We start from the raw sequence: 17,112 nt of genomic DNA on the forward strand, positions 1-17,112 counted from the left end.
AAGGCACTGGAGCGGGTTGCAGTTGGCCAAGGGGTAAGTTATCTGGTGTTTATATGATTCAGCTGATGAACACGATAGTTTTCTCTCAAGTGCTCCTCATACTTGACCTGCTGATGAACTTAAAACCTGATGGATTTTCATAAATATCACCTCTTTTTTGTCACCTCCTCAAATTTATATTTATACTTCTTTTTATAAGTTTACATTAAAAGATAAGTGAACTTTCAGAAAAAGTAAATTGAACTTTTAGGAAGATTTCCACATTGTACTCTTGTACTGTCTTATTTCTTCATAATGTACTAACCAGTCTTTAAATATTTCTAAAGAATGCTATCACTGACTATCAGGCTTTTAATAGGCTCAGTTTAAGCAAGAAAACCAAGGTATAGTATTAAATTTATTTTCTGACTGTAATCCAAAATACATATTACAATTGGTTGTTTTTAACTTTTTTCTTTATTGTCTTGATTATTCATTAATTGCAACAGCCAAATAGGTTTACACACAAAAATAGAAGTTAAATGTATCACCAAAATATCCATATAACTTCCTAATCCTCCACCTTAAATTCATGAAACATGCTAGGAACTTTTAAAAATTATTTTTAAGAGTTCTTTTTAAACTTTTCACAAAATTTTTCTTATTGGACTTAAATTTTAGAAACCTCTCTTTGCTTCTCTTCAAGAATCATATGTCAATTTAAATTTTTTTAAATAGTAAGCTTAAAATAATAGCAACAAGTATCATTTACTAAGTGCTTACCTTAGACCAGGCACAATACTAAAAACTTTGTTTTAAATGTCACCATCTAAAAATTGATAAAAACTGAATTTTTGAAGGCATTAGAGCATATTGTTTGGGCTTGTGCTTTAATCTTCAACTACTAGTTTGCATTTTCTCTTCAATAGTTACTTATTTAGTGACCTTGGACACATGTCATAATTTCTCTGTAGCTTAATTTTTTATGTGTAAAATAGGAATAATAACAGTAATAATGGGAATAGAAATAATACCTTCTTCATAGAGTTGTGAGAATTAAATGAATGAAAAATGTTAAATGTTAAAACAATGTATAGCACATGGTAAATGCTCAATAAACGTCAACTGCTGTTGCTCTTATGGATAATTAATAATTATGGTTATGAAAATAATATTTAAATCTAACACAAAGGTTACAAAGCATTATTCAAAGTTTTCTTCATCAACTGAAGCATACTATATGCATAGTATTATGAGATAGGTACTATTATTATCCTGTGATACATTTGAAGAAACTGTTAAGTAGTGAACCCTGAGATTTGAATCTCTGACTTTGAATCCCAAGCCTTTTACTCCTCTACTGCATATCAACGTAGTGGTTCCCTAGGAGCCTGGAAGACAAAAGTGCCTTTATCATAATAATGTCCCAAAGCATTTGTATGATGTTTTTCAATTTCCCAAATACTTGCTCATGTTTACAATCAATCTTATGAGTTGGGTATTATACCAAACTTACATAACATGATACCCAGCAGAACTTTAATAATGTATTCCAGCTCCCTTAGTTAATTGCAAAGTCCCAACTTCCAGTTTAATACCTTTTCCACAAGACCTGTAAAATGCATGTCATACACACACACACACACACACACTCACACACACACACACTCTCTCTCTCTCTCTCTCTCTCTCTCTCTCTCTCTCTCTCTAATGGTGCACTCTTTCTGCTCCCTCCCATTTTAACATGCATTAAAGCGTAAAGTTGATTTATCACTTGTGAAGGAAAGAAAGTAAAATCTGAGCCACATCCAGTTTATTCCTGGAATAGTCAGGCCTAGGCTGCTTAAATGTTGACAATGTTGATTCCCTTCCCACCTACCCCGTTCTGTATTTACCAGGATAGATAGTCCTAGTTTTTCCAGGAATGCACATTTGAAGGCACTTCATTACTCTCTTCCCTTCCTCTTAGGAAACAGCTGTAAAGTTCTTATTTACTCAGAGTAACTTGGGAATGATGATTTATTCCATCCTGTTTGCATTTTTCTATGTGCCCCATTTCTTTATGTTCTCTTGTTAAAATGCATTTCTTGGTCTTACTTATACTTTTTTCCACAATTGATTTTTAATAACAATGTAAATATACACTTATTTCTCAGTTATCTTGATATAATTTTATGTAATTTTCAAAAGCATGGCAAAGGAGAGCTTTAACTATTTTAGGAGTTTTATATAAAAGTCACATAAAATTAAAGTCCCCATCTCTTACACCTAATCAAATTAAGAACTTTGTAAGCCACTTGTAATACTAATATTTCACTTTGTGTAATAATATATTTCCCAAAATGCCTTGAATTTTAATAGAACAATATAAGAGTAGGTGTCAATAGATGAAAAGTGATTTCGACATTTTTGTGAGAGAACTGAAGGATATTTAAGGGGAGGAGAAGTGAGGCACAGATGATAAAGTAGAAATTTTGGGTACTGCCGAAATAAATTACTCAAAATTAAAAATATATCCAAAGATTGGAAATTTTGAATAAAATGTTTTTAAGTATGAATGTTTGGAATATGAAATGTTTCAGGAAAGGAAAGTGGAAGTCTCAAGGAGTTCCATTTGGGAAAAATAATTATATAAGAAATGTGCCTTTTAAAGGTTATAAATTTTTGTGTGGGCACTCAAGTATGTGTATATGTCTGCTTTTAGTGAGTTATTGCAAGAATTGAGACAGGGGCTGGTATTCCCAATGCCATTCTTACTAGAATCACCCTCCACACTACTCCCACCATCCAGAAAAGATACATATGTTCATTCAAAGTGCTCTATTAGGATCCTACAAGACATTCTTCAGTGACTTAAGAAGGTAGTACCATCAGGCGAAGACCCAAGATATAATGGTGGACCTTCAACTCTCAATTTGTGGTGTTTTGAGTCTCAGCATCTGGGGCCCCCTGTGTAGGAACTTGACATTAGATAGGGGAGAGGGACAGCAAGTAGGTTTTCTTCCTGAGCACACAGGCGAAATTTATTTTGTGCTAAACTCCATCTGAATCCAAACATTCCAGTTGAAACAGATGAAAATAACAATGTTTGGTCTTTGATGAAAAATAGGAGTTACAAAAGGATAACTCAGTGAATATATACATTTCACTGAACTCTTATCTTTAAAACTGTATCAAGTCATTGGACAGTTTTTAGATTTTATCTTAATTGAGTTCTCAAAAGCAGTTAATATTGTTGACTTCCCTCCATTCTTGCTTCTTTTTCTTTTTTTTCTAATAATAACTGCATGGAAGCTGATATTATTTTGAGTTTGATTTTTTTCTCTACTAAATATCAACAGATCTTTGGGATATGAATGGAGTTTAATGAATTTCGTAGTTTCTTGGATTAAAAGTACCTATTGCATTGCTACTGTAAAATACCCTTTTCTCTGTGCACTCTTTCTCTGTGTTGACACTTGAACAATATGGGTTTGAACTCTATGGATCCACTTGTATGTGATTATTTTTTCAATAAATTCCTATACTGTTCTCTAGCCATGGTTGAGAGTCCATGGATGTGGAGGGCCAACCGTGTGCATTGATCTCTGCCATTTTATTTAAGGGACTTAAGTATCCACAGATTTTGGTATCTGCAAGGGGTCCTGGAACCAGTCCCCCTCATATTACTGAGGGACAGCTTAAGTTTTGGGAAACTTAAAAGTTATACACAGATTTTTGACTGTGTGGAGGTCATCGCCCCTAACCATAATGTTTTCAAGGGTCAACTATATAATATTGTTTTTATCTTCTGCTTCTGTGAAAGTATCATGCTTCATTGGGGCCCTTGTCTTCATCCATTCCTTTTTACCTTTGGGGAAACCTTTGTGCCTTCATGGACACCTCCTACCTCTTTTTCCCCAGGAAATGAAGCCTTGCCAAGACTTCAATCTCTGATACTATGTTGATTCCAAGGTTCTTTTTTTCCAGCCTACAAGTAGCCAATGCTATGATCATTCAGGCCTCAGACATATTTTTAATGTGACCTTACTTAGGGTAGTACCATCTCTTTCTGGATGTTGATCCTAGATAATATCATCTCTAGTCCACCACCATTAGGACAAAGCCACATTCTCTTTCACATATATTCTGTCTTACACAGATGTGGCTTATTATGAAAGTCTATTTCTACATATTTAACTGACTAGAGGCTCGGTGCACAAAAATTTGTGCACTCGGGGAGGGGGGTCCCTCAGCCTGGCCTGTGCCCAGTCACAGTCCAGGACCCCCTTGGGGGATGTCCACCTGTTGACTTAGGCCCACTCCCCGGGGGATCAGGCCTAACCTTGCAGTCAGACATCCTTCTGGCAGCCAGGGAGCCCTCGGGAGATGTCCAACTAAAGGCTTAGGCCTTTAAAGTTTTTAGTGATGTACCTGTGAGCTTTGCATAGACGAACTAAGCACATGACCCTTTCTTGTACATCAAAACCTGCACACACATGTAAAAAGAGGACCTGTTTTTGACAGATGTGAAACCACCGTTTATTTGTAATAAATAATTACACAATCTAAAAAAAAAAAAAAAAGACCTGGCTTCCGCGTGTTCTGGGTCCCTCCCTGCCTCATCGCCAGAGACATGATTGGTCCCCCACGGCCAGGCAAGACGCCTTCCACGTATTCTGGGTCCCTCCCTGCCTTGCTGCTGGGGATGCGATCAGGTCTCCCGTGGCCAGACAGGATGGCTTCCATGTTCTGGGTCCCTCCCTGCCTCAAGGGGTCACCGATCACCACTGGGTTGGGGGCAGGGAAGAGGCAGACACTGGCAGCCTCTTCTCTGCCCCGCCCGGCTTCTATGATCACCAGCTGGGGGGCGGGCCTTTGCCCGGGTTCTTGGATCCAGGGCAGGGGGCAGGGCAAAGTGCCTTTACCCTGCCACCCGGCTCTTTCCTGCCGCCTGGGTTTCCGATCACCGTTCTTCCGTCCTTCCCCTTTCGCCTCCCATCATTTCGCCTACGTATGCAAATTAGCCACCATCTTTGTTGGCAGTTAATTTGCATATCGCCCTGATTAGCCAATGGGAAGGGTAGCAACGTTATGGTTAATTACCATGTTTGTCTATTATTAGATAGGATAAGCACTCCATTTGGAATGTTAGCTCATTTTTCTTTGGTAACATTTTAACTTAGAATGGAAAAATTATAAAAAAAATTGTATCTTAGGTTTCACATCAGGTTTTTAACATTCACTTATGGTCCCAACTCTCATGTATTGATTTGATTTCTGTTATTTGTTTCTTGTGTTTATATATGTCTACATTTTTTTTCAGCTGCCTACTGAATCACTCTTCTATCGTGCTGTCCTTCAGGATATTATTAAAGATTGTTATGGCATCACCAAATGGTATGATAATTTTGTTTTAATAAGAATAACTGCTGTATTGTATGTGAAGTGGCTTTTAGTTTGCAGGTAAATTTATTCAGGGTCACTTTATTGGTAAGAAAAGCTTTTAATTTGAGCATAATTTCAGTAAGTAACAAAGAAGTATGCAATAACTGTATCTGGGTTAATCATTAAAGTGAAGGCTCAAATGATTCCTTTTTGTTGTGAAAGATTGTTATAATAATAAAGTAATATATGCAAAATGTACTTTAGAATTTTAGTAGTATTGAAATGTTATATATAAATAATTTGGTAAATATAATATCATTGGAGCAGGAGTTATATTTAAAATGTTACACAACTGCTGTAACCGGTTTTGCTCAAGAGACAGAGCTAGTTCTGTCTTGGGTCAAGAGACAGAGCTAGTTCTCAGGAAAACTAGCTTCAAGAGCATTGGCCTGTGGACTGAAGGATCCCAGGCTTGATTCTGGTCAAGGGCATGTACCTTGGTTGCAGGCACATCCCCAGTAGGGGTTGTGCAGGAGGCAGCTGATTGATGTTTCTCTCTCATTGATTTTCTAACTCTATCCCTCTCCCTTCCTCTCTGTAAAAAATCAATAAAGTATATTTTAAAAAAATAAAATGTTACACAAATAATACTGCATTAACCACTTAACCAATTAGAACAGATGTTGATTATAAACATTTTGGCCATTCGTGTCTCTACTGGTAGAACAGTAGGCCTACATATGCTTTTGTTACTGTTTCTGATTTCCCCAAATAATGCCTTGCTTATGCAAAAGCAAGGGGTCGGAGAATTTTTCCATAATATTGATGCAATAACTGCTGTACTTTAGAATACATTTGTAATCCTACCAAGTTTTATGAATGTCTTATTTTTAATTATAATTTTAGGATTTTTATAGCCAACTGATTTTAATAGGATTATTCTTCAAATTACAATAAGGAAACTTTCAGTTTCTCAAAAACTAATCTACACATATTAATGAAGATAGAAGCTACTTTAGATTAGCTGCTATTTCTCTGTAAGAAGAAATCATTTTTTACTGAAAGAATTTATGACACAAATATCTGCATATACTGTTGGTTTCAACTGTCTTTTCTATGTAGATAACTCCCAAATCTGTATCCTAATCTCCATTCTCTTTTCCATCTACTAGAGGCCTAGTGCACGAGATTCATGCACTAGTGGGGGCTGTCCCTCAGCCCGACCTGTGCCCTCTCGCAGTCCAGGACCCCTCAAGGGATGTCCACCTGCCGCCTTAAGGCACTCAGACATCCTTCTCACAGTCCAGGACTCTTGCAGTCCAGGACCCCTCACTCCTTACCGTCTGCCTGCAGCAGAGGTGGGAAAGGCTCCCGTCACCGCAGCTGCACTCTCACCAGCTATGAACCCAGCTTCTGGCTGAGTGGCGCTCCCGCTGTGGGAGCACACTGACCACCAGGGGGCATCTTCTGCATTGAGTGCGTGCCCCCTGGTGGTCAGTGTGCATCATAGTGACCCATCATTCTGTCGTTTGGTTGATTTAGGGCTTTATTTTATAGGATTTACCAATCTTTAAAATGCCTAAGTGAATTTCTTGTTTTCCTGAGAACTAGCTCTGTCTCTTGACCCCACCCCATGATGCAAACCTTGTTGAAAAATGTCACAAAGTTTTGCAAATCATGTCCACTCAAATACTGCTTATCTGCCTTCTTTTAAGACCTCAAATCTGTTCACTAATTTGTTTATTAATGACCAGTTAAAATCATCTACATTCTTTTCTAAACCTTTATTCTTACTTAAAAATTTAAATCTCTTCAACCTTCCACATTCCTGCCTTCCTTTACTACTCAGAAGATGGGTGGCATTTGTTAGGACAACTTTCATCCCAGAGCTTCATTGATTTCACCCACATTTGGCCATGATAATTGCTTTTCTCAAACTCTTTTTCTCATTATCTTCCATTAAGCTGCATTCCTCTAAGTTTCTTTGCCTACTCTAAACATTTATCTATTTTCTTTAAGGGTATTTCTCCTTTATCATCCCCTAAGTGTATCTAGGTATTGTCTAATGTTTTGTACAAAGCTTCCATCTCTTATCTCTTTATATTTCCTCTCAGTAATTACCCTCACAACAAATACCTTGAATCTTGTATCCAGCTCCACCTCTTTTGAGAACTTCAAATCTACAGCTTTGAACAGCTTCTCTTAAGTACCTCATGAATACATCAGAGTCAGCCATGTCCAAAAACCAAAGTCAACTTTCAACCAATTCTATTCCTCTTTTCCACTGTCTTTTTTTTTTTAAATGTTTTTATTGATTTCAGAGAGGACGGGAGAGAGAGAGACATCAATGATGAGAGAGAATCATTAATTGACTGCCTCCTGCATGCCCCACACTGGGGATCGAGCCCACAACCAGGGAATGTGCCCTGACCCGGAATCCATCCCTGATCTCCTGGTTTCTAGGTCAGTGTTCAACCACTGTGCCACACCAGCTGAGCTTTTCCACTGTCTTGACTTTTTTCATTTCTGAGAACAGTATGACCATTATCCACGTTTAGAAATCTTAAAATGATATCTGATTCTATTCTTTTATATATATATATTCTTATTTATATCAGAGAGGAAGGGAGAGAGAGAGAGAGAAAGAGAGATAGAAACAGCAATGATGAGAATCATTGATTGGCTGCCTCCTGCATCCCCCCTACTGGGGATCGAGCCTGCAACCCAGGCATGTACCTTGACCAGGACTCAAACCGTGACCTCCTAGTTCATAGGTTGAAGCTCAACCACTGAGCCATGCCAGCGGAACTGATTCTGTTCTTTTCTCACCATGAAATCACACCTTCTAATTACTTGTAGAGACTTTCACATGTTATTTTTTTTTAGCCTAGTAATTGCTTATTGTGTGACAGGCAGCCAATTAGGTTCTGGATACATAGGATATAGTGTCCACACAGCAGTACTTCATATTCTAGGATGTCATGTGCAAAAAGTAAAGAAAATTATAGAAACCTACTTCTAATAACAGTTGGCTAGATAATTAGGGCCAAACCTCCTTGTGAGAAAAACTAAAAACACTGGATATATGCATGCATGCCCCTGTGTGTATGGTATGTGTGTACATGTGTTAGTGTATTTAAATTTGTTTTGAATTGATTTGAGAACATTAGAGACTTATCAAGGAAGTTTAAATTAAGGGCAAATATCTAGGAAAAGATGGTAACCAAGAGAAATGAGCTCAGCTTTTAGGGCTGCATTTTCCCAGAAGCATCTGTGAATTCTTGAATAAGCAGCTGTTTGCCAGTCAACAGAGTGGGCAGAGAAGGTCATTACAGCTTTCAGTAGAATAACAGTCCAGCGAGAGAAAAGTTAAGAGTTCATGGCCTACCTAGGATGAAGACCGTGTAGGCCGGTAAAGCACTCATATTTAAGTTAGGTCTCTGGAGGTTCACACTGTATGAGTAAGGGTGAACTAGACATAAATAGCCCTAAAATGGACTAGAGTCCCACTTGGAATTAAACTGTGATTAAAGTATTTTATTTTAGTTTTTTTATTTTTCAACCCCAGTTCACATTCAATATTATTTTACATTTATTTCAAGTGTACAATATCTATAATAATAAAAGCCCAATATGCTAATTAGACCAGATGTCCTTCTGGACGTCCTTCTGGATGAAGCTAGGGCTGCGAGGGAAACCTGGGTCCCGGGTGCCAGAGGGAATCCAGTGCCAGCAGCCAGGGAAGGAAGGCCTACTCTTGCATGAATTTCATGTAACGGGACTCTAGTAGTGGATAATTATTTATGTAATTTACAAAGTGATCCCCCCAATAACTCTAGTACCCACCTGGAACTATACATAGTTATTACAGTATTATTGACTATATACCCATGACTATTTTGTAAGTATCAATTTGTACTTTTTAATTCCTTAACCATTTTCACCCAACCCCCAAAGTCCCTTTCCCTTCTGGAAATATCAGCTTGTTCTCTGTATCTATGAGTCTGTTTCTGTTTTTATTTGTTTGCTTGCTTGTTTTGTTCTTTAGATTCCACATATAAGTGAAATCATATGGCATTTGACTTACTCTGTATGATTTTTTTCACTTAGTGTAATACCTTCTAGATCTATCCATGTTGTTGCAAATGGTAAGATTTCATTGTTTGTACGACCAAGTAATATTCCATTGTATATATGTACCACATCTTCATTATCCATTTGTCTATTGATGGGCACTTACGTTGCTTGCATATTTTGGCTATTATAAATAACACTGTAATGAACAGAGGGATACATATATCTTTTCGAATTAGTGTTTTGGATTTATTGGGATAAATAACCAGAAGGAATTGCTGAGTGATAGGTAGTTCTATTTTTAAATTTTAAGGACCCTACATACTGTTTAGTGGCTGCACTAGTCTGCATTCCCACCAATAGTGCACAAGGGTTCCTTTTACTCCACATTCTCGCCAATACTTGTTTGTTGATTTATTGATTATAGCCATTATGATTGGTATGAGGTGATATCTCATTGTGATTTTAGTTTACATTTCTCTGGTGACTAGTGATACTGAACATATTTTCATATGTCTATTGGCCATTTGAATATTATCATTGAAGAAATGTCTATTTTTAAATTGGATTGCTTATTTTTTTAGTGTTAAGTTCCGTGAGTTATTTATAAATTTTGGATATTAAACTCTTATCAGAGCTATCATTGGCAAATATTTTCTCCCAATTGGTAGGCTGTGTTTTGTTTTGTTGATGGTTTCCTTTGCTGTGCAAAAACTTTTTAGTTTGATGTATACAAGAAGAAATTCAAAATGGATTAAAATCTGTGTCCTGGCTGGATGGCTCAGTTGGTTGGAGCACTGTCCCATGCACCAAAACGTTGCAGGTTCAATTCCTAGTCAAGACACATACCTACACTAGTGGCCTGGTGCACAAAATTCGTGCGGGGTGGGAGGAGGGTGTCCCTCAGCCCGGCCTGCACCCTCTCCAATCTGGGACCCCTCGAAGGATGTCCTACTGCTAGTGTACAGGGATTGGGCCTAAACCTGCAGTCGGACATCCCTCTCATAATCTGGGACTGCTGGCTCCCAACCACTCACCTGACTGCCTGCCTGCCTGATTGCCCCTAACGAGTCTGCCTGCTGGCCTGCTCACCCCCAACTGCCCCCCTGCCAGCCTGATCACCCCAAACTGCCCCCCACCCTGCTGGCCTACTCACCCCTACCATGCACCAAAACGTTGCAGGTTCAATTCCTAGTCAAGACACATACCTACACTAGTGGCCTGGTGCACAAAATTCGTGCGGGGTGGGAGGAGGGTGTCCCTCAGCCCGGCCTGCACCCTCTCCAATCTGGGACCCCTCGAAGGATGTCCTACTGCTAGTGTACAGGGATTGGGCCTAAACCTGCAGTCGGACATCCCCCAAGAGGTCCCGGATTGGAGAGGGTGCAGGCCGGGCTGAGGGACTCCTGAGAGAATAAGCAATCATCAGAAGCATACGCAAATATGACACAGATGTTAGAACTTTTGAAAGTGTTTTTAAAATAACTATTATTAATGTGTTAAAAGCAGTAATGGAAATGTGGACAACATGCAAGATCAGTTGGACAATGTTAGCAGAAAGAGGAGAACTATAAGAAATAAGCAAAGGAAATGATAAAATAAAACCAAACCCCTGCTGGCCTGCTCACTCTAAAATTCCCCCCTCCTCCTGCTGTCCTGATCACCTCCAGCTGACCCCCAATGATGGCCTGCTCACCCCCAACTGGCCCTGCCCCCAATCAGCCTGATCACCCACAATTGCCGTCCCATCTGGCCTGATCACCACAACTGCCCTCCCCTCTTGACCTCTAACCACCTCTTCCTCGGCCCTGCCACCATGGCTTTGTCCAGAAGACGTCTGGAAGGTCTCCTGGAAGGTCTCCCAGTCTAATTAGCATATTACCCTTTTATTAGTATAGACTAGAGGCCCGGCCTGTACCCTCCCACAGTCTGGGTCCCTAGGCCTGGCCAGCGATCAGGTTCCCCACCTCCCCACCTCTTGTCTGTGCCGCCCTCTGATGGTCAGTGCACGTCATATTGAGCAGTCAAACTCCCGAGGGGACAATTAGCATATTAGCTTCTTATTATATAGGATTTCCAGTTGACATACAGTTTCTATTCCTCTGCTGAAACTTACCATCTATCCATACATGTCCATCTTTTACACTAGAGCCTTTAATACGGTGCCCTGACCACCAGAGGGCAGCTCCTTCACTGAGCGTCTGCCCCCTGGTGGTCAGTGTGTGTCATAGAGACCAGTCATTCCCAGTCCTTCTGCTGTTAGGGTCAGTTTGCATATTACCCTTTTACTATATAGGATAGAGGCCTGGTGCACGGGTGGGGGCCGGCTGGTTTGCCCTGAAGGGTGTCCCGGATCAGGGTGGGGGTCCCGCTCTAAGCTCTGAGGCTGCTGGCAGCTGAAAGCAGGTTTCTGGGGTTTGTTTAGATTCTATAATTGCAACTTTGTTGCATCCAGAGCTCAGAGCTGGGCTGCAGCAGGCGGGGAACGTTGGCTTCCTCCGTCACTGGAGCAAGCAAGCCTCATGTTCGTTTCAGCTGCCTGGCTGCTGGCCGCCATCTTGGCTGGCAGTTAATTTGCATATCTTGCTCATTAGCCAATGGGAAGGGTAGCAAAGTTACAGCTAATTACCATGTTTCTCTATTATTAGATAGGATAGAGGCCTGGTGCATGAGTGGGGCTGACTGGTTTGCCCTAAAAGGTGTCCCGGATCAGGATAGGGGTTCCCTTGAGGTGTGACCAGCCTGGGTGAGGGGCTGAGAGCTGTTTTCAGGCTGGCCACACCCCCTTCAGGGTGGGGGTCCCCACTGGAGTGCCTGGTCAGCCTGGGTGAAGGGCTGAGGGCCATTTTCAGGCTGGCCACACCCCCTTCAGGGTGGCGGTCCCCACTGGGGTGCCTGTCCAGCCTGGGTGAGGGGCTGATGGCTGTTTGCAAGCTGGTCAAGCCCCCCAGTGTGGACCCTCACCCCATGGGGGTGTGGCCAGCCTGGGTGAGGGACTGATGGCTGTTTTAGGCTGGCAGCACACCCTTCAGCGTGGGGGTCCCTACTGGGGTGCCTGTCCAGTCTTGGTGAGGGGCTGAGGGCCATTTTCTGGCTGCCCACAGCCCCTTCAGGGTAAGGGGGTCCCGCTGGGGTGCCTGGCTAGCCTGGGTGAGGGGCTGATGGCTGTTTTCAGGCTGGCCACGTCACCTGGCAACCCAAGCTTCAGCCTCTCCTTTTTTTCTTTTTCTTTTTTTTTCAGCACCTCCTTGAGTGGAGGCCATGGCGGGCTGGAAGCAGGTATCTGGGATTTATTTATCTTCTATAATTGAAACTTTGTAGCCTTGAGCAGAGCCCAGGGCAGGCAGGAAGCTTGGCTTCCTTCATCACCGGGGGCAACTCAAGCCTCCTGCTCGGCTGCCGCCATCTTAGTTGGGTTAATTTGCATACTCCCGATTGGCTGGTGGTTGTAGCAGAGTGGCAGAGTGATGGTTAATTTGCATGTTCCTCTTTTATTAGTGTAGATTGCTGGTTTGATCCCTAGTCAAGTGTGCATAGTCAACTGATTGATGCTTCTCTCTCACATCGATTTTTCTAGCATTCTGGAGATTAGCGTTCCAAAATCAGTTTCACTGGGCTAAAATCAGGTGTCAGCAGGACTGTATTTTTTCTGGAGGCTCTAACGCAGTGGTTCTCAACCTTCTGGCCCTTTAAATACAGTTCCTCATGTTGTGACCCAACCATAAAATTATTTTCGTTGCTGCTTCATAACTGTAATGTTGCTACTGTTATGAATCGTAATGTAAATATCTGATATGCAGGATGGTCTTAGGCGACCCCTGTGAAAGGGTCATTTGACCACCAAAGGGGTTGCACCCCACAGGTTGAGAACCACTGCTCTAACGGATAACCCATTTACTTGCCTTTGACAGCTTCTAAAAGCAGCCTACATACAAGGGTGGGCAATTAGATTTACAGTTGTGAATACATGAAACACCAGACTTTATTCTCATACTATTATTTATTAAGTATTGTAGCATTTTCCCTAGGAACAACTGTAAACCTACTTTTGCCCCACCTGGTATTTTGGCTCCTGGCTCCTTCATCATCAAAGGTAGCAATGTAGCCTCTTCAAATCTGACTCTAACCTCCTCTTCTTCCTCCCTTTTCCACTTTAAAGTATTCTTGAGATTATGTTGCGGTCATCTGGATAATCCAGGGTGCTCTGTTTATCTTAAGGTCAGCAGACTTGAATAAACTTCATCTGCAACCTTAATTCCTCCTCTTCATGTAACATAATATATGCATAGGTTCTGAGGGATTAGAATATGGATATCTTTGGGTAGAGTACTATTCTCCCCACCACATACAAAATAAGTAAATTTTATTACTACTTTATAACAAACACAGAAACAAATTCAGCCCAGCCGGTGTGCTCAGTGGTTGAACATTGACCTGTGAGCCAGGAGGTCACAGTTTGATTCCCAGTCAAGGAACATGCCCAGGTTTCAGGCTCAGTCTTCAGTAGGGGGTATGCAGGAGGCAGTTGATCAATGATTCTCTCTCATTATTGATATTTCTATCTCTCCCTCTCCCTTCCTCTCTGAAGTCAATAAAAATATATTTGAAAAATCAATTCATAGTAGATTAAAAACTTAACTATGAAAGGCAATACTATAGTACTTTTAGAATATTGAAGAATATCTTTATAACCTTGAAATAGGGGAATGATTTCTTTAAATATACACCAGCAAATCTTAAAAGATTAAAAATTCAACCACATTAAAAATAAGAATTTCTGTTTTTAGAAGATACCATAAAAAGAGTGAAAAGAAAAGGAACCAGAGGCAGAAACTAATTATAAGTTCTATAGCTGACAAAAGATTAATATCCAAAATAGGTAAAGAATTCCTGAAAATCTGTGAGAGAAAAAAATAACCTTTGTAAAAGAAAGATAGTCTAAAGACTTGATTAGTTACTTCACATAGAGGACTCTCAAATGGCCAATGAATATAAGATAAGATGCTCAATCTTGATTAGTAATCAGAGGAACATCAAATGATACAGCAATGGGATATTATTTTTATAACCATTACATTAGCAAAAATTTAAAGTTTTATAATATCAAATGTCAGCAAGCATGTACAACAACTAGAACTGTCCACATTGCTGGTTGGAGAAAAAAATCAATCCTTGGAAAACAATTTAACATTATCTAGTAAAGTTGACAATCCTATATAATAAAAGGCTAATATGCAAATTGTTCCCTCGGGAGTTCGACCAACCGGAAGTTCAACAGCTCGTTATGATGTGCGCTGACTACCAGAGGGCAGCGTGGAATGAAGGAAGGCCCCAGCAAGCAGCTGGCAGCCAGGAGAAGGAAGGCCCTGATTGACCCTGATCACTGGCCAGGTCCAGGGACCCTACCCATGCATGAATTTCGTGCACGGGGCCTCTAGTGTATATATAACTATCTCAGTAGTTCCACACGTACGTATATATCCTAGAGAAACTCTTAAACATGTGCTCTTAGAAATGTATACAAGAATAGTCAATAGCAGCAATGTTTATAAGAACAGAAATCTAGGAACAAAGAGTTCATTAATAGGAGAATGGATAAATTATAAGGAATTCTATGCCACAGTAAAAATGTATGAATTACAACTACATATATCATCGTGGATCAATGTTGTGAATGTAAGTCACAGAAAAATTCCTGCAGGATGGTTCCATTTATATAACTCAGTAACAAGCACAATTGTATATCTAGGAGTATAAATATATGGCAAAAAAAGTCAAGAAAAAAACACATGATAATGGTAAACACAAGCAAGTTTCAGTGCTTAATTTCCTATGGGGAAATGAGTAAACAGAGAAATAGGATGGGGAAGATAAGGGGTTTTAATATACTGTTAATATTCTATTTCTCAAGTTTGATGTTGACTATAGGGTTCATTTTATAGACAGTCTTTATATTTTATATATATCTTATAAATACTTATTTGTGTTTAGTAACAATCTCTCATCGGCTACAATATACATTATTGAGCTATATATTATACTCTGAGTAGTTATTATAGTCACCTCATGAGAGTATTAAGAAAAATTAAGGTAAAAGAGGTCAAAGGTTGCCCAAAGTCTCATACAGCCTGAAAGAACTAGAGTTAAAACTGAATTCCTAGTCTGTAAGTGTTTTCGGTATACCATGTTTTTTTCATTTAAATTTGAGGGGGAGGGGTGTTAAAATATGAGTTGAGTTACATGGCTCCTTGTATTAGCATTGTAAATCAAGGTTAACTTGATTGGAATCTCTAGCCAGCAAGAGTGCTAAGAAAATATGATTACTTATTTAACTTATTTTTCATTTTGTTTTGTTTTCTTTATTAACCAAAATAAATTGTTTTCTGGTGATAAACTGTTTTAGAATACCTGAATTATTTTTCTAAAAGTTTCTTTAAGTGTAATTGTTTATGTAGCCTAAGATTAGAAGTAAACTTTTTTTGTGGACTTAAATATAAAGGCATTTTTATTCTATTAATTGTAATTGTCATTTAGCATCTAATATTTATGTTAAAAATCAGTCATTTATAGAGAATTCTTTTTTATATAAATAGCTCTTATCTGGAAACTTTCTAAGTGGAATAAAATGCCAAAGAAGGAATTTCATGGGGTAAAAGTCACTTAAAACTCTTGGAAAGAGGACAGGGAAAATATGTATACTTTACTCACTTTATTATTCTCTTTCATAATGAATACTGTAAATAGTTATATAAGAAATATATAATTTTGATGCCTATACTTATGAATAACTTAGTTTAATTTTTATTTTGCTATATTCAAATAAGAAAGTGAAAAATCAGATAATGAAAACTGGCTCACAAAATTAAAGCTAATAATTTAATCCATAATATGTGTTCACATTGGAATTAGCAAGTCTGTATTCTTTAAATTGAAGAATACTGTAGTCTATAAAGATTTTTGGAGCTCCCTTAAATGATTGCCATTTTCAGCAAAATTTTGATATTTTAAGTCTTTTAATATCTATCAGCATATAAAAAACACAAAATAAATAGTTCCATCAAGATTTTGTGATGCTGGAGCAAATGAATTTTAGTACATTTGCCCTACACGTGCTTGTTTCCAGTTATTTAGTACACATCAGCTTCACCTCTTCCTAAAATGCTCTGCACTAATGTCGCCCCTTTGGAAAGTTGCACAAGTGAACCATGTTCTTACAGTTGTATTTTTAGAAAAGAATGTGGGTGGTGTAGGATTCACTGGAGTAGAATTTTAATCAGATCTAGTGCATTCACTTTTATTAAAAGAAAGAATAGTAATTCCTTTTTAGCATGCTGGCCATGCTTTAATCTGACAGAGGGCCCCTTTTAATCTGTTCTCCCAGTCCCATCATTTGTCTTTCAGAATTAGTCATGTCGCTTTTCTACCTTCAGATGTTTGAGAACTCCTTTTTTTTTATACTTAAAAACTAAACTATCCTTATTATCCCATCAAGGTCATTTCTAATCTGTCACTAATAATGTCCTTTCCAACCTAATTCATCACCGCATTCTTCCTCCTCTGCACCTCAAGCACCCATTCATGCACACTGGCCTAGATTATGCCTCATTGCCCATGCAGTTAATTTTGCACCTTGTATGCTTCCTTGGAGCACCTTTGTCTACCGGGAATATCCTTCTCCCCATTTCTGCCACT

The 17,112-nt window shown here is 39.3% G+C and overlaps 1 protein-coding gene across 1 annotated transcript in view; it reads left to right on the top strand.

Moving 5' to 3' along the window:
- METTL25 (methyltransferase like 25) overlaps positions 1–17,112 on the top strand; it is a 96,277-nt gene that overhangs the window by 51,873 nt on the left and 27,292 nt on the right. The window contains exons 7-8 of the mRNA XM_015571109.1: positions 4–33; positions 5,285–5,358. Of these exons, the coding sequence (XP_015426595.1) occupies positions 4–33; positions 5,285–5,358 (104 nt within the window). The remainder of the gene's footprint in view (positions 1–3; positions 34–5,284; positions 5,359–17,112) is intronic.

This window comes from Myotis davidii, unplaced genomic scaffold, assembly GCF_000327345.1.
Source record: "Myotis davidii unplaced genomic scaffold, ASM32734v1 scaffold26, whole genome shotgun sequence".
Taxonomy (NCBI): Eukaryota; Metazoa; Chordata; class Mammalia; order Chiroptera; family Vespertilionidae; genus Myotis; species Myotis davidii.